The sequence below is a fragment of the Plodia interpunctella genome, chromosome 3, assembly GCF_027563975.2.
Source record: "Plodia interpunctella isolate USDA-ARS_2022_Savannah chromosome 3, ilPloInte3.2, whole genome shotgun sequence".
In the NCBI taxonomy this organism is placed as follows: domain Eukaryota; kingdom Metazoa; phylum Arthropoda; class Insecta; order Lepidoptera; family Pyralidae; genus Plodia; species Plodia interpunctella.
The window spans coordinates 2275498-2300194 of record NC_071296.1 but is presented as its reverse complement, the minus strand read 5'-3'; the positions used below and the strand labels follow the sequence as shown (position 1 = coordinate 2300194).

General features: G+C 37.9%; 1 protein-coding gene across 5 annotated transcripts in view; it reads left to right on the top strand.

Moving 5' to 3' along the window:
* The window catches only part of Hecw (Hecw ubiquitin protein ligase), an 85089-nt gene that overhangs the window by 27842 nt on the left and 32550 nt on the right, over positions 1 to 24697 (top strand). For 4 of the 5 annotated variants that reach the window (XM_053770072.1, XM_053770070.2, XM_053770071.2 and 1 more), the window contains 8 exons: positions 4509 to 4613; positions 4741 to 6870; positions 7107 to 7251; positions 7528 to 7702; positions 8061 to 8246; positions 8994 to 9119; positions 11164 to 11256; positions 11696 to 11877. In XM_053770072.1, the coding sequence (XP_053626047.1) occupies positions 4509 to 4613; positions 4741 to 6870; positions 7107 to 7251; positions 7528 to 7702; positions 8061 to 8246; positions 8994 to 9119; positions 11164 to 11256; positions 11696 to 11877 (3142 nt within the window). The remainder of the gene's footprint in view (positions 1 to 4508; positions 4614 to 4740; positions 6871 to 7106; positions 7252 to 7527; positions 7703 to 8060; positions 8247 to 8993; positions 9120 to 11163; positions 11257 to 11695; positions 11878 to 24697) is intronic. The other variant, XM_053770073.2, reaches the window with a different exon arrangement.

The following is a 24697-nucleotide window of genomic DNA, read 5'->3' as shown; positions in this document are numbered from 1 at the left end:
CATAATCGAAATAAAAGCTAAATAACTTCTAAAACGCGTTGGATGGTTCAGAAAAAATATAATGTCATAACTTGTGTCTCTTACATTCGTAATTTATCGACGTTAAACACACCATCAATAACAATGTTTTGTGAAGTAAAATCTCTACATACATTTTGAAATGGCGTCTGACGGATCACATTATCTCATTACAAATTATTCAATTTCAATTATTGCAATGTCGCAACTCTACCGTGTATAGGAGATAACATTATGTCATTGATTTATCAATTTAGACACAGGTCAACTATCAGTAAAACGCAAATGAAAAAAACAACTGAACGACTACAACCTGTCAATTGACGATAAAAATTACATGATATTAGAATAAAAATAGATCCTTTGAGATAACTTCCAAATAAATATATTAATAAAGCGCAAAATGGTTGGAGAACAGCTAACTCGCTCGATTAGACAAAAAATTGCTCCCTAAATGTCCTCCCTTTTAAATTTATTATAGGAATAGATTATAGAAGACGACTTCGTATTCGTACGATGTAATGTATGTTACGACATATTGTATTAGTGGCTGGTTCAGGTTACTAACCTTGACAATTTACTACTAAATATTTTAATGGAATGAATCACACCGGTCTTCAAATCCGTACAGTCAATAGAACACCAACCTACCCAAATTCATTGCAAATTCGCCGCTAGTACCAACTCACAGGGTTCAATGAATAGAAACTTGATATGCAGATTGTACACAGCAGGAGGTGTGAATGGTATGGTGTGGTCCCGCACGCAACTAGTTGAATGATGATTGAACTCTGACTCAGTACAATCTACATACCCGTTTATGGAAAAAATCGAAGGCCGTGATCTAGGATAAGATGTTATAAATGAGTCACGTGAGCAATTAGTATGAACACGCTAATGATCATGTCTGAACAAAAATTTACATCATTGATATTCTACTGTGTGAATTTTTGTCTTACTTGGTCTCATTGATATTTTTGTTCTTCCAAATTTAATCGTTATTAAATTATTAATTAATTAAAAATACTTTACAACTCCTTGAGTTGTAAAGGATTTTTATATTTTGCATCATTTTATTATCTACAACATCATATACTAACCGCCAGTTTACCGTTTTTGGATTACTTTTTTTAACAGCTATCTCCATGACTAATTTAGATTAAAATATGTTTTACATAGATCAGAAAACTGATTTAATAGGAGTTCCATGATCAAAAATTTGTAATCTTTACGACCTCCGTCATCTGTCATCAATCACCGACCGTCAGCTGTCCCATTGAGGGCAATAAATGTCACCAGAGCGTTATCTCAGTAGGTGCTAATGGATACCTGATGTCCACCGGGTTGACCCCCAATATCCGGCGATTTACCCACAGAATTTTAAGTGCTCTCGTAAAATTAACTCCTTAATGGCTCCATGAATGGAAAGGAATTTTAAGATACGTCCGATCACTTTAGTGAAGAGAACAAATAAACAAAGGGTTGTTGTCTTAATTGCGATGTATGTGTTCAAGGGTTTTATTTTTCGGTTCGTTTGGCGGTTTGGTTGATCGATCGCTGATTAGGAATTTATAAAATAAAAGCTTCTTTCTTATGATCATTTTTGTTGATGCTTACCATGAATATTTTTTTTCTTTAGTGTAAAACATAAGCTGTGTCTCGTAGTAATACCACATTCTCTAGTCATTTGCAACCCTCACGAGCTATCCATTCGACAGCACTGAAAGATAGTTAATGCGTCGAAAGACATTCGTGTGAAACTTGTAAAAGGGAGTTAACACGTCAGCAAGCGTAAGACTCATCACACCGCTAATGGGGGTCTGTCATCGCAACGACCCTTAACTGGCGTTTCCTGACTTGTAACAGTTTCGGCTCTAATTTTGGATATTTGGAAACGGATATAGCTGGCCGGCTAAATACCACTTAGGTTTTTTGTGGCACAATATTTGCCTCAAGCAAAAAGGTATCTGGGACTGTTGTTTTGTAGATTACAAGTTGTAGGCAAATACGCTAGATACATTGACTATTTGGCTGTAGCAATTATAAATATGCATTTATACTATTTTATGAACATAGAAAATACCAAAATGAAAATAGTAAAATTAGAAACAATCAAAGAAACACCACAAAAACAGATTAATAAGCTGTACTCATCGCTACATTGGCAGCTGTAAGTGTTTATCTTGGGGTCGCTTGACAACGCGTGGAAGATCTCATCTCATGTGAAACTAGGGATTCACATAAAACGAAAACTTGTTGATAAAAAAGTGTAGGCGACAGACAGATGTCGCGCAGGGGTCGAGATGACCGTAGTTAGTGTAACTACAGGCTTCCGTTAACCGGTGAACTGTTAAGACACTGACACATTGTTTAATGTAATTATTTTGTCGCCGAGGTCGCCCAAGAGTCATGTGAAGAGTACCAAGAAATATTTGTTTAAAAGTTCTTATTTCAAACATTTCCGCCCATTGTTGGCTACGAATCTACTTATTTCGTAATCGGGAAACCTTTAAATATTATACGTAAGACAAGACAGCACTTCAAGCGTTATAACTACTCCGTTCTAAGTTCCTGGTAATAAGGGTGAATTTTAAACAGAATTTTACGCTTGGTCCACTGTGTCATGTTAAGATTTAAATCTCGAAATAGATTTACTATTTTATATTTTACATGGATTATCTTTGTGTCACAGATGTTTTCTGTTAATCGTGACATATATAAGTGGTTCCCTTTTCTTAAAAACAAAGCGGAAGCGTATACTATTCCGAATTTTTTCCCGTCATCGTCACTCCCGTTGCTCACCTCTTAGTGAAAACCAGCGGTTTTTTCGTTCCGCTCTTTGTTTTTAACACTTCCAAGAATTCTTATAATATATTCATGTCACGCATGACATCGATTTCTATGAACGTAGTGAAGGTTTCGTGAAACAAAAAATAAATTTTCAAGTTCACAACACAAAATACCTACCTACATTTGAGAAAAAACTTTCAGTTCAAAAAGTTTAAAAATTATATAATAATGTTATATAATTTGGGAATTTTCTTGTTTAATTCTTGGAATTCTCTTTTATTCAATTGGTATGATCTATTTCAACTGATTGGTCCTTGATCTCTATTTTGGGCAGTATGTTACAAGTTACGAAGACGCCTCCCCGATTTTTATCCGCGATAAGCTCGTTCTAGTTGTTTTATCGTTTATCGCAAATCCCACGGAAACCGTCAGCTCATCTCCGTAGCCCGCGACACTTGTATCTCCTCCCATATCCTGCGGCCGGAAGCGGGAGGATGTTGCGTCATCACCGGAAATAGCAGCCCTCTGTGTCACCGCGTGTCGTCATATATGCACGCATCGTCATAAAAAAGTTAATGAGTTCACTTCACTTGACTAATCAACACGCACACCTAAGCCTAAGCTTACACTCGCCTCCGCCTCATCACGCGCTCGTTAGATTCGTTAGGAGGAAATAACTACCATTAAACAATTTTCAGTTCAGTCAGCATACGTGCTTAACTGTAAATGATGTCCCTTCCCCTAATACGAAAAACAAATGATTTGGAGCAAAAAACTAATGGAGTCGATCAATCTCGTTGTTCAATTTCGGGATGTAATTATTACCCAGCGGAAACCGCTGAGATAATACTGCGATAATAATTATTCTTCTCCACATGTGGTCAATTACTTATTGTAGTTCTTAAGCAGGTCTGCCGTGGCAAACACTACCGCACTTTATGTTGCCGGTGCTAATTTGCCAGAATATAGAGGCAAAGGATTCATGTAAACGTTTCTTGGGAGAGATCATATTTATGGCATCTCCGAACACTTAATCAACGGCAGGAAGATGTTAACTCTCCGCTCGTATATTTTAATCTGATCATAATGCGGCAATGTTCAGGCGGCATCAGCTCGGGGAATCAATTTGCATCCCTGAGATTTATGTTCATGTTTCCCCAATTAACTGGCAATTCGGTGGCTTCGATTATTTTGCATGAAATGTGCGGGCGACTCCCGCATCCGGTGATTACGTCTGGCGCATAATTTGTGTGATGCGCCTGCGCCGAACCAAACCAACCTACTTTGCCCGCTCTTGATTTTTGTTAGATAAAAAACGGAAGGGTTCGTCGCGGTCGGCCGGTGTCTGCGGGTTGCTTCGCTCTCTCGTTGTTTGTTTTTGCTAAATGCAGCTTTGCACCTGCACCACTTTTGTTTTTAATGTTAATCTTTATACCTCAATGCGCTGTTGCTTTTAAATGAGATTACACGAGGTAGACTTTTCGGTTTTATTTCAATCCTGCTGCGCAACTGGACGTTGCAGCGTTGTTACTCTTTCCTTTTATGAACCTGAATGCAAATTAACTTCATTTAAATGCAAGTGTATAATATTGTGTGATACGTCCACATAAATTGGTATAGTAAGCTCCTGCGCAATCGCTTGATTGCCTTCCATACGTGGTTTAAATATGATTAGTGAGGATTGTTGTTGTTTGTTGCAGAGTCGGCGAGGTCCACTGGCGTCGTCGGGCGCGTGCGCGTGCCGACCGGATGCGCCACCGGCGACATAATGTGGCTTCTTGATGAGCCCAATCAGCCTTATGAAGGTGATTCTATTATCTGATGCGCAGTACACTCAATGCCGCTTCGTGCTTATACTATACTAAAATAAACGTAGGCTTATTATGTCCCAATCGTAATATCTTATTCTTATGTCTTTTGTTTTAATTCCAGATTGCGAGCAGCTGCTTTGCTTTCGATATTACAATGGTGATGGCGAAGAATGCGTGGCGGAGTCTCCAACCATACCGCCACGTTTTAAGGTTGATCTTAAGAAATTACCCCTCCGGCTCAAGGAAGGCATCTCGAGGAAGCGAAGCGGCGATCAAGTGTCGCCCTTCTCATATAATAATGAAAGCTTCGAAATGAACTCTGAAAATCCTCCTCGAATAGAGTTTGTGCCGGGCACTAGCCAAGATATCAAGCATCTCAGCGATAACGTCAACAAATGCTCAATTAGTGCTTTAGAAAGTAACGGGAACAATTTGAATCTCGATCAAACAAAATGTGATCCTAGTAAATCTGTAGTTAGTAATGTAAGTAAAGAATCTCATTCTATAAATAGTGAATCTCAGAGTGCTATGGACTGTATGCCGACCTCCTCGGGTGTCAAAAAGAAGTGTCCCCCTCCTGTGGACACAAGTTTAGGACAAACGCTGACTGGAATAAAAAAGAAATCAAAAATTAATAGTGGATTTGAATCTCCAACATCGCCGGGTACAGAGTATTACAAAATATGGTCACCAAAGAATCCTTGCAAAATAATGAAGTTCGTATACGACGTCGAAGGTGCCAATGTGCCAAGTGATGCCGAAAAATCGCCGGTACCTCCTTTGCCCCCAAGACAATCGCACAAACCGCTGGAGAGAACGCATGCATTGTCTCCGCCCCAGGTACCCAGACATCGAAAACCAAAAAAACTCACAAAGCCTGAAGACGCGTTTACTTTCGAATTGATAGATATAGATGAACAGTTTTTTACAGATAATAATATTACAAATTCCGCTGTTTTACAGGGTGAGATAAACGATTTTAAACCTGGTGAATTTTATTCTGGTAATCAAGGAGCTTTGTCTTCAACTACGAGTTTTTGGAGGGGCGGACCGAATGTTGCCCCTTTAGCGACACCGGAAACGGACGGTAGCTTATGTGAATCGACAATTTCTTCCATGAAATTAAGTAGGTTAAGCGAGGAAAGAAAATTGAAAGATGTACCTGAAGCCTCTTCTAGCGTTAATAAAAGTAATATAATGTTTATAAAAGATATAGGACCTGACAATTACATTACGACGACATTTGCCAGGAAAGATAAATCTAGTCCCCCGCCTGATGTGGTGGATGGCGTTATCTTGACGCCGAATCACGCAAAGTCTGAAGAAAAGGCGCAAAATACTTTTTTAAATGATATAAGTAACCATTCCGAATTCGAAGACGATAATAGAAATCAAATTGAAGAAAAAGAAATTATACTTAAAAGTCATAAACCGCTTACGAGACAAAGCTCCGGGCGCGCCACGCCCACAATGATGACAGCTTTTTTAAATTCTTCGCATATTGATACCCCGACAAGGGAACTCGATACTAACAGCTCAAACGCGCCTAGTTCTTGTAATTCTTCGCATTCCACATCACCAGTAGATGAGAATAGAACCCTACCCAGCGTAGGGACATTATTGATGAATAGAAAATATTCTTGTGACAGTTCTACCCCAAAACATTCAAGTTTACCTAGACATTTATTGAAGAATTTAGGATGTGAAGGAACGCCAAAACATTCGCCTCTTAAAACAGTAAATAATACAAAGAATACCGTTGAGAGTCCAGCGCGGCCTCATCCGAGAGTACTGACGAGGGTGGCGGCACTGGCTGGGGCAGTGCCGCAGTGTCCTCCCACGCCCACACATCACGCCAGGAGGCCGCGGCCTATGCCTCCTCAGGATCTGCACCCACCGCCGCCCATAAATGCTGAGAACAGGTTGCATGAAAACTTTGAAATGGTGGAATTTACAAATGAACTGAGGACCTCGGAGATAAGATCGCCGAACCTGGAGTTCGTAAACAGCAACCATTTCACGATAGTCCACGCTGGCCCACCAGATGATGTAGTTCTTCGGAGACCGCGCCCTGTGGACGACATTGACGACAACGACAATGCTGTAGCCTCACCAACTCCTCTAAGACATATGGCGGGGATACGGCTGCCGTCGATTCCTGAGAGAGCGTCCAGACAGATGGCGTTGACAGGAGATTTTCCCGCTAATATGATTGGCGGGATCATTGAGTGTGAAGAGCCACTACCAGCTGGTATGTATACCTTTCTTTGTTATCGCTAAATTTGGTGTAGGAGTTTATTCAAGTCTCTTAAATAATGCCTTTGATATAACTTTTAGGATAACCTAACGCCATCTAGTGGCAAGTTGTCGCATATACACTAGTGATCATTGCATGTATTTATAGTTAACCAATATGCAGGTATAAATCTAAAAGCCCAAATTAATCTAAAGCTTCAATATAGTTTTAATTCTCTTTGTATATTTCAGGATGGGAAGCCCGGATGGATAGTCATGGGCGAGTGTTCTACATTGATCATATCAACAGGACCACCACGTGGCAGAGGCCAGGAGTCAATGGCACGACTCCGAGGTCGCCTGCACCTGAAGTCCAAAGGCGGCAGTTGGATCGAAGGTAATACTTAAAATTTTGGTTTACATTTTAAAAAAGAGAAGTTGTTGAAATTGGCTATTTTTAAGTGCATCGTTATGGTAAACTAATTTTCAATGTATGTGGGACTCAATCTGTCTCTGCGACCCAGACAGATTTGGAAACAGTGGGTACTTATAAATATTGCTCTCATAGACAAAATGTACTATTACTTGTCCATCATAATGTTATATTATGTCAACTTATTTTATGACAAGGTCCACTAAAAAAATGATAATATCCGAAATGAACATTTTCCAGGTATCAATCTATCCGGCGCACAATGACGCGCACACAGCTAGCAGAAGAAGAGGCGGCGTGCGCGTCCCCCCCTCCCCCCGCCGCGGGCTCCTCCCGCGCCCCGCCGCACGCGCCCCACCCCGCCGCTGAGTTCCTAGCCAGGCCTGACTTCTACTCCATACTACATATGAACGAGGTTAGTAGTAACACAATAATAGACGAGGTAAAAGAAGGTGTGATAGAAGTGTGTGGTTCCGCCCTAGAATACGACCACTACATATCCTCATGTGGATGTCGTTCGAAGCTAGTTTTAATGTTATTTTTTACTGCGGATGTCGGAAATGAGAGGAGAAGTACATAATATGGTGAACAACGAGACTTTGCACGATTTATGCAATTATGGTTTTCAACAATACGAACTTGGTGGCTCTGGCTCTGCTCTTAATCTCATAAAAATCACACTGATTTGTCTGTGAGTGAAGGACAAATACACTTTCACATTTATAAATAGTTATTGTGGAGTTCAATACTAACTTTATTCTTTTTTTATTCAGGAAGCCTCATCGTTATACAACTGCAACTCGACTCTGAAGCATATGATATCGAAGATCCGACGGGACACGTCCTCCTTCGAGCGCTACCAACACAACCGGGACCTCGTGTCCCTCGTCAACATGTTCAGTGAGACTGAGCGGGACCTGCCGCTGGGGTGGGACACCAAGCTGGATAGGAATGGAAAGGTATAATTATAAAATATAAATATTTAGTACTGTATTATAATGTGTACATTAAGCATATTTGTAGAAAATGTACGGTCGGCTCCAAAAGTCCATAATACATACCTTATTCCCTAAGAATAAGGTCCAAAAGTATGTATTTATGCAAATTGATATCTTCAATATTGAGATCTTATTGGTTAGCTGGGAGATAACGCTTTTACATGAACAATAAAAATTGTTGAGTAATAGTCATCCTGGCAGGGTCGCCATGTAAATTTGTGACGGCTGAATGATACGACGTGTAGACTCTTCTTTATTCAACTGCGACACATAATTTAGGTACTACTACTATACATATTGTTTTAAAATCTGTATAAGTTTATGCTTGAGGCCGGTGCAGACAGATGCGTGTTTATTGTATGGAATATTAGTATGCAATGCAGCCAGCCACAATTCGCAGGCGGTCTGCACGGATCTTTATTGCTCTTGGCATACATATCCCCAAAATACAAGACAATTTTTACTACTTTTAATTACTGGAATTCGTTCATATAAATTAAATAACAACTCAATTAACAAAATGCTTAAACTAACTGAAGAACTTTGCAGCAGACATTAATGTGATGGGTATATAGGTATTCAAACACAACACATACACAACCGAATCTCTAAAATTTGTTTCTATACTGCGTGCTTTGAGGCTTCATAACCGAGAATGATCCGAGAAGACGTTAGTGTGAGAGAGAGATAAAGAGTTTGTTGGCGCAGCGTTTCTTCGTGGACCACGTGATGCGGCGCACGACATTCATCGACCCCCGCGTCCCCCGCGCGCCCGCCGCCGGCCCCTTCTCCCCGCTGCTCCCACAGCGGAGGAGACCAGTGCTTATCGAACAGGTTTCGTTTTGACTGCATTTTGAAAATGTTTGGTGTTTTTTTGAAGTACTTTATGCAGTATTTTGTTTGCTGTGATGTTTTGCACGCTTTTATTTTTGGGTTAGTTCAGTCAACCACATGCCAAATTACCATATAGATAGACTTCAATGCCGTGGTTTTAGTGACGAATTTGCGTTATAATTTGGGTAGGTTGATGTACTGCTGACTGTACTATAAAGTGATAAGTATTTCTAGTATTATTCACTATCATGAGTTCTACTTACTACTGCTTCTACTACTTCGCATAAGCTTTCCTCTGTCTACGAATTTCTCTCTCTTTGACGTCTGTAAGGCCACAGGGCCTCATAGTCCTCATAACTTGTAGCCTTGGTTAAGATGATACGGGAGCCATCTTCAGGATGCATTAGGCAATAAATTATTAGGTTAACGGTCTGTTTTACCGCTTGCTGATAAAGTATCTGACATATATGTAACATATCGAACAAGTTACGTTAAAATTGTGATTCAGATGTGTTGGATAGGACTAACTGACATAACATTTCAGGCAGATTTATTTAGCAGTGCAGTATCATATTTTATCAGAAAGCGCTTAAGCAGACTCCTTACACTTATAAGATAATATTTTCAGAATTTCTTCCCAAAACATTAGATAGGGTTTGCGCAAATCCGTCTATGTTCCTAACATATCCTAAAAACGGCTCTCGTATGAAGTCCGAAACATCGGTTTGACCCTGTCAACATGTCTATTAACACTCAAAATCTTGAGATTTTCCTGTTTGTCTCACGTTTCGTTTCGTTAAGTAGTGTGTGTAGTGTGTGATTAAGCGTACCCGAACTAATTTACAAGTGGGTGCCTATTGCCGCTCTGTCGCTTTTACTATATTTTTGAAAAAATCATTCTAGTATTTCCACAATTTTAGATCACATCGATATATATATATATATATATATATATATATATATTATAATCAGCACTCGGATCACAATCATAACCTGTTTTGATATACCTTTTGACTATGTACATTATGTACTTTTATATATTATTAGAAAGAAAAGAAAAAAATTTTTTTTTGTAAGAAACAATAATGGTAAGCCGATCTGGCATGATAGGGACCAACACTGTTCAAATGAGTTTCTTTCGGCATTTCTTCTCAGCAGTGGTCGTTCCGAAATGCCAGTAGTTTCTAGCTTGTGAGAAATAACTATAAATTTAAAGATTGACGAGAAAAAGTGCCTGTGAAGGTCTAATTTCTGAATAAATGATTTGAATTTGAATTTGAATTTGAAGATAGATAGATAAACTCTTTATTGCACCATTCACAAAGGAGTACAGTTACAACAAGATATTCAAACATAATGAGTGCAAAGGCAGACTTATCGTTAATGCAATTTCTTCCAGCCAACCTTTGGATGGAAAGAGACACAAGTAAACTAAGAGGGTGCAGTAAACTTAACAGTTTTGTTTGGTTTTCAAATCTTATGTTTCTAATTTGTTATTTAAAAAGTTTGCTGTAGTTATTGCGACTTCGGTGGTGGATTGGTAAAGTTATTATAAAATATAGTATCGTTGAGTTAGTATCCCATAACACAAGTCTCGAATTTACTTTGGGGCTAGCTCAATCTGTGTGATTTGTCCTAATATATAGTTATTTATTTTTATTGCACGATTTTAAAATTATTATTCCTTTTTGGCTATTTGATTTGTGTCAGTATGAATGCATGCTTTTGTTCATTTTAGATTATAGTTTCTGTGATGTTTTTGCACGTTACATTATATATGTAATAAGTTATATAAACATTTAACAATACTAATATAGTTATTACAGCTACCACGGTCAAACTGTTTTCTGAATGTAGGTAGTACAACTGTTGGCCAATTTCAATCAATAAGATCAATCGTATTGAAAAGACTATTTGTTTGTAGAATTTCTATAATTTTCACAAAAAAAAAATTGCAGGATTTGTTGACGTTAATATTAACTTAGCTCTACTAGTCTGATGATAGGAAATGAATATATATCATAAATCAATACCCTTACTTCAGGCGCCGACGCCGCCGCCGCGGCCGCCGCTGTCGTCGTCGGACGCGCACGCGCACAACACTCCCAGCGACATACCGGTCGCGTATAATGACAAGGTTTGTTCAATTTTTGTTTGTTTCGGCTTTGCAAGGATTATTGATCCTTATCGTTGTGGTCTTTATTGTCAAATAATACTCAAAAATTTTTGAAGAATAATTGCTATATATGCAATTAATACTGTAAATAATTTAAAGAAAAAAGTCTCAATATATAGAAATGGTTATCCGTAGTAAAACATGCTGTAAGATTTTCTATTAACCGATACCTATCAAACATAACCGGGAAAAATGAATTCAATCTCAACTTATGTCAATATTTCTGTCCCTTAGATGGTAGATCTCCAGAGGTCGTTTCCGTCTCACTAACGCCACCGGGCACATTTTCATCGATTTCTTTTAATTTACAGCGAAAACTAAATAGTTTATACTTTTACAGTTTATACTAATAAATAAAAGAAATCGGCCGATGCTGAAATTCAGCGTTTGTGTCTCGTAGGTGGTGGCGTTCCTCCGGCAGCCGAACATAATGTCGATCCTGCGCGAGCGCTGCGGCGGCGGCGGCGGCGGCGGCGGCGGCGGCGGCGGCGCGCTGCGCGACAAGGTGCACGCTGTGCGCGTGGAGGGCGCGCCTGCGCTCGCGCGCTTCCAGCACGACCTGCAGCTCACCTGCACGCTCAGGTCAGTGCTGTGCCAGCCAACACCACATCAAGTTACCCTGCATGAACCTCTTTGACGCGGTAATAGCGGGGAGTTTGGGTAGGTTGACGCGCTGTTGACTGTACATTGTATGTAACATATGTGTAATGACGTGTCATTTATCGACTGAAAAATCGACTATAATTTCAGTTTTATGATCGCATTTTTCGCGTGTGACAATTACCCTGTTACCTCTATTTTCCACGATATACGGAATGGTAATATATTTATCTTGCGGTTTATATTTTTTAACCTTTTGCATTAAAATTAATGTCAAAGCGGAAAGGATCTCAAATAATTATGAAATCACCACCTATAACTTGCGTGCAAGATCGTGTTGACTTACAATGCCAATTAACGAACATTGCGCAGTTTAAAAAACCAGCAACGTATGCTGAATACGCGAGAATTTGGCGAGCAACGTATGCTGAATACGCGAAGTTTGTTTGCCAATAGTGTATAGCCGGCATTAATCGATTCATCGTTCGTGTCATGTGTCCTTTTCATTTAATCTTACTAACGCCATCTATGTTGCCACGTTGTGAATAACTTTGCTCTCATAATTTAATAGATGGCGTTACTGGTTTTATATTTCCGCGATTTTCTATAATGATTTTTACTATATAATTTTAGATATGTGATTAATGTTTTAATTATTATGCGCTATTGATTGATGCCGTGTTACACTCATACATTTTAACGTCAAATAGGCGTCCGATTGTAAAATCATAGCCAAATCTTCAATGTTTTTAGTTTTGTTTATTTGTACGCTGAGGCTGGGCTTCGCGGCGTCATAGCCCCGAATATAATCGGGAACACGCGAACTTGAGACAGTTAATGCAATAAGATCTTTTTGACAACAATAAATAACTATATTCTTTTATTCGCATTTGACTATGTGTTTCCCCGTAGGTCCTTCTGCTTAATACCTATTTACTATCTAAAATTTAGGACAACATTTCAATATCACAAACCATATCATAATGGTAATATTGATAATTTTTGTAGCGTTTACACCTAATAATATCCTAGAACACTAACTCTGTTTTCCATTACACGCCATTAAGATATCTAGAACACCATAGTAATGGCAGAATAAGTAGTAGGTTGACTGTGTGCGCCAAAAACAACATGGCCTACATTCGAGTTGTAATCAGTAAAGCTACTAATTTAGTTAGATTAGACCGTTCATTTGTTGCCGTATAGTTAGGTTGTCAGTTATGTGTCTACGATCTGATAGTCTCTATGATCACTATATTGGTGTTTATAAGAACACAGGGAAAATTATCCCGGAAAATTATTCAGAAATGTTCCCGTGGGAAATCCACGCGGGCGAAGCTGCGAGTAAAAGTATAAGCGAGAATAAGCAATGCGAAAGTGGTATAACTGTCGCTGCGGGAATCAAAAGTATATTAGAGGCTTTTAACAATGCAGTGCCAACGGTGCCGACCCATGATGGTCCAGCTAAACTATAGCAAATATAGAAATGACGCCCTAACAAAAGTTGTTCAGTTTGATGTGCATTTTCTGTTGAGGTATAAAAATCGATAACACGTCTTTTTATATTGGCCGAAGGAAAGGCGCCAATAAGTATACTACTACTCCTTGCCGAAAATTGTTCGGCCACGCGAACGAAGTCGCGGGCATCAGCTAGTAGGTAATAATGCAGATGCAACGAGAATGACATAACTGACGTGAGTCCTATCGGTTATTACACCTGTGCCTAATCAGCCGCAATTACTGCGTGACTAGACCCTGTGAGCTGTTACTTACATTGTAATGACATATGCTTATGTACACAATGCGAGACGTCTTTATGACCGAACTATAAATTATTTTTATGCAATAGAATGCTCGTTTTATTGGTCTGAATAAGTTATTGTCTTAATAAATATAAACAAGATATCGATACTTATACTTACTTAATAAATATATTTGGACAAATCACACAGATTGAGCTAGCGCCAAAGTAAGTTCGAGACTTGTGTTATGGGATACTAACTCAACGATACTATATTTTATAACAATTACATATATAGATAAATATCCAAGACCCGGGCCAATCAGAAAAAGATCATTTTCCATCATGACCCTACCGGGGATCGAACCCGGGACCTCTCGGTTCAGTGGCAAGAACTTTACCACTGCGCCACCGAGGTCGTCGGTGTTTTGAAAACTTTTGAAAATTCGTTGAGGAATTTTCAAAAGTTCTTTCTTAGCTTATGTTTTTTTGTCACAATCTACCTTCCTGCCATCTTAATTGGCCTAGTCGATGAGTGAGTGAATGTTTTTCGCTTTTATCTACACACACTCAAACCTATCTTCTTGAAATTTAGCACACCTATAGTTTTGAAGTATGTAAAAGGTCATTCAATTTTTCAATCTGTGCGCGCGGAAGTCGAAGCAGCTTCATTCTTTGTTTTTATTTTGCTACCAGACGAGCATGGATGATACGAGATAGTTTGAGCGCTGGATATTAAGATAAGACACTTTTTCCCGCGTGCGGAATCGCGGGCAACAGCTAGTAATCCGTAAACATACACCTATTGTTACAAACTACTTGCATAATCTCGTATACATATTATTTACCCAACGTTACATAAACGCGTAATATACTTAAGTTATTTTTTATATTATATTAGCTCTATTGGATGAGATTATACCTGGTTCAGTGGTCCGCCTATTTTAGTACTGTCCCACATTACCCGTGTGGATGGAAATAGTCGATTCAGGTCATATATAAAACTATATCTTGTATGCAATGTTAGCTTCAGTTGAATGATTCGAGCTTGCGTGTTAACGGGATAAACAAGGTTTGCAAAATTTGGTGGAAATCTACGGGTTCAATACATGACACGGTGAACATTCAAAAGTCAATTTTTAAAAATATTTTGTTCAACAGTGTATACGTTTTGCGATGTGTTTGTTAATATTTTTAATAATGGCGTTGGCATTATGTTGCGACTGTGCACGGACGGCTTGGTGGATTCGTAAATCGACCATGCGCGCTTTAGTAAAAGGGTTTAAGGACCACTCGCAACTTACTGTTGCAACGGTGCGAGTGTTTTCGAATCTAGAGTCGAGAGTCTCGCTAGTCGTGACTATCTATTCGAAATGAGACGCAGCGAACCAATCACATTACGGCGTGGTTGTCGTTGCGTCACAATGGCGCAATGTGATTCGTTCGCTGCGTCTCACTTCGAATCGATTCGTTGGTGAGAAGTAAAATAACCCGAACCTAACCCCTTTGGTTCTATTAGGAGTTTATACTTCGTTATCACTCTATATATGTGATATGGAGGTTAATTAAGGGGATGAACACGGACGAAGCTTTGGGCAGAAGCTAGTTTATTTGTATAATATAAAAATAATAGTATTATTTTTTTATTATAAGATTATAATTTGTTCAGATCAATGAAACGACAATATGTTGCAAGATTAATATTTTGTTAAGAAATTAACTAATCGATAAATTCTTAGATTTGTGATATTTACTTAAGTAAACGAATATCTGCATAAATTTAGTATTAATTAGTTATTTACAAAACAATCCGTATTAATGAAAATCGTTAATCGCAATTGTAATAAAATTCTATGCCATTTCAGCACGAATTGTAATTGATTGCTCGAAATAGAACTTTTAATTTCACGCTACATTTTGTTAAGTTTAGAAAAACAATACATATTTCTTGTTTTTGATGAACAGAGTAGCATGCTGCTATTTTCAATGGCTTCCTTTAAATGACAGAGTTTAACTTGCATGTAGGGTTGCCACCCTGCTATACAATATAGTATACTAAACATTTTAAAGCGAAAAAATCGTAACATTTATTAAAATTATTTAATTATATTTAATTAAACAATAGAAAATATTTTTTTATGAAATAATGTATAATAAAATAATAGTGGCCTTAAAAAAGTCGGCAACCCTACTTGTTAACTTTGTTCACTCTTAAACTGCAGATATTTCAATACAAGTACTATATTCTGTTTTATTTAAATAACAAAACGAACGAGGTATCAGTGCCAAGAGCGAAAGGTCGGTCTTATTTAGATTTTCAATGTAGATACCTATTTCGGGAATTTTCAATGTTATTGTTACCGATTGTTGAACTCCATAATGTACTTGATGATGCATCCAGAAAACAGACATGCGCTGAATGGCAATTAGCTCTTTCGCTAATATTATTATCGATACTATTATTATAAAGAGGCAAGCGTTTGTGAATTTGTATGTTTGGGGCGGGGTAATATACGAAACCGATTTCAAAAATTCTTTCACCATTAGATTAGGTACATTATCCAAGATTGCTATAGGCTATATTTTATCTCAAAATTCCCACGCAACGTCTAGTCGCTAATATTTTAGCTAACTATTAATGTGTCCAACAGCTCGGCAAAGTTCCCTGTCCGTGTAACTCCTTTTCCCTAAACTAGAAAATAAAAAAAAATATATATAAAAAATTATAAACTTTATAATTTTATAGTTTGAAGAAAGAAACTTTTTTTTTTCATAGGCGTTCACTAGAATACCAAACATTAATGAATATTTGAAAAATTTACAGCAGGAATTCGCAATGACAAAGATACCTTACATAGAAGGAAAATACTAATAGCCGCAAGTAGTATATTCAATTATTCTCAAGCTTTTCTAATAAATAAATAAAAATCTCTAATTTGTATAGATATATCAGTATTTTAATTGATCGATTACGAAGATACACTTCCTTGTTGCGTTGACTATTAGTATATGAGACGCTGTCAAATTGGCCATGCAAACATGACCAACGCTCGCGCTTAATCGTAACAGTAACAAAGTAGCCATTGTGCCGGGTGTCTGTTTGTTATCCTTGCTCAATTTGAACAGCTTGTAATAAATCTGTCAAGGCCGAATATGAGTAAATAAATTTTAAATAGTGCTGTTTTATTAACTACTAATTGTAATATTGATATTGTAATTAGTTGCGGTCGTTTTGTGGCGAATGTTATATGAACTTATTTGTGATTCAGAAAAATAATGTACTTAAGATTGAAAGACTGTATTATGTATGTGTGACCCTTTGGATAAACAGTGGGTTTTTCTTCGCTGGCAATGACAGCTTAACCTATTCCATCCAAAACAGTGGCGTAGCGTGATTGATTCAGTACCGCCCCTTATGCCGCATGGCAAAGCGTGGGCGTGGGTCTTTTTAGAACTCGAATGGGGCCAAATTTTTCCGCGAACAACACTGAAAGAATGTATGCTATATTATTGCACTGAAGACAAAGGAGTTTCTGATCGTGACAAGAATTGACGGCGGTGTTATTTTGCCTCCCTCTTAACTTATTAGCCCGGGGCATAGTCTCCAATATAATCCATATTTTTTATTTACCAATACAGATATTTTATATGAATATTTAGTAAAACTAAATAGATCCGAATTTAAATATCGTAGTTAAGATATATCTTCCGTCTTTACTGATATACAGGGTGATTTTTTTCTTTGAATATAGCTCAAAGGCTCAAATTCACCCTTTATATTAGATTACTCTCCTATCTCAAGCTAACACCATGGCCATTATTTAAACTAATTCAGGGTTGTCCTTAAGGACGACCGGACCTTGATTTTTAGAGGAGATAAGCAATCTAAGCAACCATATTGTCTCATGGGGCACGAGAAAATATGATAACTGCGATAAGAAGCTATTGTATATTTCCTATATCTTAATAATACAACATTTTTACCGTATTATGCTGAGGAGTAAATGGTTGCAAATATAAATATAACTATATTTACTTACCTTATTTATTTCCTAGTTAGTTCCCCAAGTATAAAATGGGATTCAACTCGTACAACTTTTGTGAATGAAATGAAGAATATGCTGGGCTGTAAACCCATCGGTGCGTAGGATACTATATAATATAACTAGCTTTGCCCGCGTTAATTTCCCACGGGAACATTTTTCCGGGATGGAACCTCCTCCATACTTCAAACTACATGTATGCAAAAATTGACGAAGATTGGTTGAGTAGATAGAGCGTAAAAAGGTAACCGGGGGGGTTGGTCTGACACAACCAGTCACCCAGGAACCCAAGGTCAGAGACTTTGGTGGGTGCTCTGGGCCTGGTGAACGGTCCCCTCGGTAGTACTGCCATTGGCTGGTGACCCGCCACAAGCCATTGGATGTGGAAACCAGAGGGGACCAGAGGTGGGGTTGCGGGGATTTGTCCTCCGTGACCACAGCGCGGCCGTGGCGCTGAACACGGTGCGGTGGGGCCGCAGGGGAAGGGGAGCGTCGGTATGTCTCTCGACGATCCCCTGTCCTCTGCGGCCGAAGGGTGGCTGCCTCTGTATAGGGTGCAATGTGTGGGTGTCACCTGCCTATCACCTCTTGCGCCCCGACAGGGGCAGACTTGGGTGCCCTGTGGCACCCAAGATTTTGTGTGTGTCCTGTGTGTGTTGTGACCGCTGGTCCCTGCAGGACCAGCGGTCGGTGATGCCCGCTCCCCCGTCAGCTTTCTGACTGGTGCGCGGAGCGGGTTTGATGGTCCGCGTCAAGCTCGCGTGGCGTAAGGGGCGGGTGGTTAGCACTTGTGCTTGCTGCTCGCCCAGGACGGGGCCGAAAGGCCGGCCGGGGGGGCATCGCGGTGAAATGCCTAGCGACCCTGTGACGTCCCACATAACGTCAGCGTGGAAGCGCCCCAGGGGTTTAGTGGGTAGGCTGGGCCGACTAGCGGCCCAGGAGTCCCACACTCAGTGCGTAACAAGCCTTCCTCTGGGTAAACAAAAAAAAAAGGATTAGGATATGCTTGGCAACCCTAACTGTACCGATAACCCTTGTTACAATATTAGTTGGCATATGTTAATGAGAAATACTACCAGGAACATAGACATCCGTCGTTGGATTCTGCGGATTCCGAGTGCTTCTTGTCGAGACGAATGACATCATACAGACAGACATTTTAATTTTTGTTTGTCTATGTTTTTAATTTGTAGCATAATTGAATGGGTTCTACATTTTAGATTTATCTTGCGTTTAACCTTTTGATGTGATACATGAACAACTTTTAAAACGATTATGTCAATTTAAATTGTTCTTTATTAGGGTAATACAATTTGCAACGATTTATATGAAACCAATTTGCATTATAACGTTTCGGGTAATTAATTGGACATCTTAATTGTTGACTAATTGCTTATTTTTTGCTCTTGACGCAGAAGTTTGACCTGTTTGTGTATCTGTATGTCTGTCTGCTTCATTGTAATTTGGAAACAAGCGAACCTATTTTGATCTCACTATTTTTGTTTGAAATGTGAATTTTTCGAGTCTTAACAGAGATGAAATGTCTTTTAAAAGGGTTTTTTGTAAATTTGCCGTGACATTTACACAGTAATAAAATATGCTTACGTACGAGTATACATATTCATAACTTTTGATTTCCACTCCGTGACCTATTCCAAAAATACTATGTGCCCCGCATGCTCACTCGACAATATCCAATTTTTTAATTAACAAGTGAAATCTCACTTTTCACTGAAGTGATTAAAAATTTGCATATCATTGTACCACATACTACATATAGGTATTTATTATACATATTTTTTCAATCTTTTTTTGCAATGCCAAGTTGTTGAAACGAATAAAATCCACTGTTTTTGTTGAATTTATCTGATTGAGAATATAATTCTGGCGTTTCTCTTTTCCCCGCTTTTAAAGTGCATTGGATGGAGAATATTTATCAGTATAGTGTTAAATTCCCGGAAAGTTTGTATTATATTTGCATTATTCCCGACCGCATATGCCGTTTGATCTCCGATTGTGCGTACACATAATATTGTAAACATATGAACATTTCGTGAAGCTGTCAAGATGCTCCCGATACGTTAAATATGTTGTTTTGTTTACGATCCGAGAAGTGGTTTAATGTTTTCTGCGAACGGTCCTTTGGGACTCGTAAATATTTCTATTTCATAATTTCAAACCTAATAAGTGGGTCAATTTTCTAATTTAGGTTTCTGTTATATCTACTCAGTTTACGGTAAATTATTTTCAATTTAAGACGTGTGCGACTTAACCCGCATTTTTTTAACTCCAATAAGACCTTAAACCCTTCGTTCGAACAGGAGTAAAGAACGGCGAAGTGCGGGTTTGCATTTCACTTCGCAAGTTCTCACCATCGAATCGATTCAAAGTGAAACGCAGCGATCCAATCACATTGCGCCATTGTGACGCAACGATAACCACACTGCATGGAGAGAAGTGAAAATTACAAACCCACAATAACCCCTCAGATCTGGATCTGGATCTTCCGATATTTAACTTATTTATCAATGCGATGAAATATCGTCCCGTTAAAAATACGCTACCATCTTCAGACAAAATATATTAATATAATATTATGCCCCTTTCCAAAGCTTTTTTATGCACGTTGAAAATCGCCCGTGCGACTGGTTGTTTATTCTGTGATCTTAGACAGTATCTGAGATATAAGATAATCGTATAGTTGTGAATGTTTCCATGATACGAGACCAAGGGAAATTGCGTAAATATATATGGTAAAAATGCTTGTTTTTTTACGATTGACTGTGTTATTATTTGTTTAATTTGTTTGTGTATTCCATATACATATTATATCATAGCTATGTAACGTAATCTATTTATTGTGCTTAATTTATTTAATGTTATATATTAAGGGCGACTAACACGTTACTTTGTATCAATGTATCCCATTTACCTGAAATAAAGTTTTTTTTTAATATAATCTTAGCCTCCATAATGTTAACGCAAATGTTAACCAGTTTGTATTAAATTTGAACAGGCATAATCAATAATACTTGTCGTATACGAATATCGGTTATCATACAATTTACATTGTATGGCTCATTACCGCCGTACAAAGACATAGTTTCCGATCTGGGATCAGGCTGTGCAGTTCTATGCAATTTTCAATTGCACCGTGAGTCTTATCGTTTGTCGTCATCTAATTGCTATGCTTCGGCTTTGATTGAGATAGTTCAAACAACACGAGTTGTTTTGCAAGTGGATTATGCTAATTATATATATATACCATATTTTATAAGATAATTTTATTTTAGGCTGCTTTACCTCAAAAGGCGATATGAATCGTTATAGGGTCATACTTTGTCCGTCTATCTGTTCATCTGTCAAAAAGCAAATGTTTCGCAGAAATGCGTACAGGTTTCAAGTTAATTTTTTTATCAAATACTCGGGTTTATACGCTCTCTTTCAGTTGTGACAAAACAAAACTTTTTACTTAGGTTATTATATGAAATTACGAAATAATATGTGGCCGTCCCAATCAGAAGGGACCTTATGGCGGCTGGCACTTAGGTCTTTATTGCCGTTGTTCCACTACAAAACAACGGCAATAATGGCGTAAGTGCCGGGTGCCATAAGGTCCCTTTTTATATGCACATATTGCTTAGTATTCGAAATATTATTTCTAAATTTGTGAAATACAACCCTAAAAATACATTGTATAGTAAGATAATTTTGAATAATTTATATAATAATTTCGATAGTATAGTTCCAAAAATTATACCTCCCCAGTTTACGAACATTACAGTCTTATATTAGCGTGACATAGGTAAAAGCGGTGATGGTGTAATGGTTAAGACGCCCGCCTGTGGATAGAAAGGTCCCAGGTTCGAATCCTACTCGTGCCACATGAGTTTGTATACCAATCTGACTCATGTATAGTAGTTTTCATCGACCACCACTTGCTTCCGGTGAAGGAAAACATCATGAGGAAACCTGCCCACTGGTTGATTGTTATTAACTTGTGTGTGAAATGGAGAAGGCAATGGCAAACCACTCCATTAATAATTCCAAGAAATTTGTCGTGTGTGTGTTTCATTCCGCGTAATGACCACGACCCTCAGCCATGAGGAATATGTCTATGAAGATTAGCGTATATTTCTGTTTAGTTGATTGTATTTAATTTCCATCGCATGCATGTTTTCTAACATCTGTAATTGCCACACTACTCATCCAATCAACTCGCTCAACATGAACTTGGATATTATCACTGTGATATTGTGCCATATAAGGTATCCTTCGTGGAACGTTTATTTCTGGGGAAACTTATGTCTTATTCTATAAGAATAAATCGTTAGTTTGGAGAACATCATTCCTTTGTGTTTATTTTAATGAGGTATTTTTAAAGGGAAGGATTAAAAATTTCCATCATTCTAACGTGTAATCATTGTTACTTAGAACGTGAATAAAAAGTGGTGTGCAATTATTTTGTTACGTGCATTGACTCTTGATATGCTGTGGTGTATTCGATTTTGGGATGGGTTTGAAATTGGACGGAAAGGAATTATATGTCCAGTGGCGTAGCTATCGGAGAACTGATTGGTGCCGTACTGGGGCCTTCAAGCTAAACAGCTTATGTGTTTAAGTTCGGTGTATTTTTTGCACCAATGCCTATGGTTGCTTAGCTACACCACAAAATATGTCCCATAAAATACAACACTAGTTTAGAATATTTTCATTTGTGGAGATGAAACAAAACTGCGAAACACAGTCCCAGAACGTTCAGTATCTTTTACAAATCGATAGATCGTAATCAGTTTGTAGTAAACCTGAAAGTCGCGACTCATGATTAAAGTAATAAACTTGGAACTTTGTTTTGTAATTAAATGCGTCAATTAATAGATGTACTCGTTTTAACTAGAACTCAATGTGTCGGAAAATGGAAAATTTATTGGTTGCCCATGCGTTAACAGTCATTAAGTATGGGCATACTTAAGATAAGTAACTAGTTTTTATAGTGATGTTTGTTTTATAAAATAAGCGTAGAGTTAGGAACCTAGATTTTGAGCAGGTATGTATATCCTCCTACTGAAACTTATTTATTTTCGCAAAGAATTTAAATTATGCAGGTAGTTATTGCGTGCGTAAGAGATAGTCTCTGTGGGAAAAAAAATATTTCACCCGAGGTAAACCTTGATACAATAGTCGTCAGTATGGGTACTTCACTCCCGTCTATTTGACCCGCCAAACAGAAACAGCAGTGTTTGCATTGTTATGGTCCAGCTTGAAGGTTGAGAGAGGCAGTGTAATTACAGGGTTGTGGAAAAAGAAATTAGGTACCAAAGTCGTGTTACTTCTCCGGTGCTGTAGGTCCTCCAGTGATCAATTATATCATCTTTCTAAGACCATTTCATTTCGTTTCATTATTCCCAGGCCTCTAATCCGTCATTTAACTACACCTTTTAAAATCGAACTATATGGGTCCGTAATCACGATTCTCACGGAATCCGAAACGCTAGTAAAACCCACGGGAAAGAACTACCATAATGAGGTAATAAGTAAGTAGGTCGAGCCTACTTGATCACCAATTATGTGCAACTGTACTATTATCCCAAAACGTCGTGGTGTGGGTGACAGATTGGTTGAACAGTGTGGGATAACTATAAAGGTATACTTGGTAGAAGTAAAATTTGACAGAGTTATGAAAACGTTATCCTGTGGATGACATAAGAAGAGGTTCCTCATTCATACAATACGATTATGTATGCGTTAAAAAATTGTAGCTTCTTTTCTTTTTGGTCTTTACCTAGAAATCTTAAAATATTATTAAATTGACTAAAATTTAAAGACTTCATAAAATTTAAAGTTATTTGAGTGATGGTTGGATGAATATGGATTTAATTGTTTCAAAATATAAGCGTATAGTCGTTATAAAAATAGACCGTTCCACCTCCGCGACGAACTTGCGAAGCGCTAAATGGAAGGAAAATTGCTTGGTGACTCGCCGCTATTTCTGTGCCGCTTCTACCAAGTTCTATAATGGCTTGAACTTGGAGGAATAGGTCAAATATTAGCATTAATAATTTTATTGATTCATAAGCAAGTGATTATGGCTACTACAACAGTATATTGATACTGTATTGACAATTGTGTCAATATCTATAAATAAATAAAATCATATACTTTTCTCTAAATTAGGGAATAGACAGTCTTTTTGTAGATGATGTTTTTTTTTATCGCTCCAACAAATTGAGGCGTTAGCTGATTTTACTTTATTACTTATAAATACTCGACTTGATGACGTATGAATTTACAAGTATAATATCCAAAATGGTGTTTGTGAGTGTTACCGATTAAGTGTAAATCATTTTTTTAAGGCATTTCAGTTTAAGCTTGATGTTCACATCACTACACCTTTCATATCAAGGGGCTTCGAAATTCTTGACTGTGTTCGTTCATATCTGTTTTCCATCTTTTAATCATGCATTGATGAATATCTTGAGGTCTTCATTATTATTAATAATTTTCATTATCATCATTGTCTTACTTTATCCCATGTGGGGTGAACGCAAAATGTATAATTACCTTCCACAATCCTCTATTGATACCAAATCGCTCTAAGCTTTATCAATGCTAATTCTAAACATGTTAGATATACAGACAGCTATATTTTCTTTCTGATCTCATATACTTATCACTTATAACATGATCAACCTACAGGGATCAAGCTTTATGGATCTTTGGTTCTGTCTACATCAACACTACAACTCAATAATTTGCATACAATCAACTCTCGGCGACTCTAGCGCCGTTTAACCCACTTCCAGTGGCCATTTGATTGACTGATTGTGAACCTTTAGCATTGTTTTATTAGACAATACAATTTGTTAAGGTTTGATTACTATTAATGTTGTTTATGAAATTGCGCTTTACTGAAGGGCATAATGGTAATTGAATTAATCTGAATCATAATCTTTTATCACTTGTCCAGTATCCTTTGATTAGTCAGCTATAGTATTGTAGCATTTTGATTTGCTCTGCC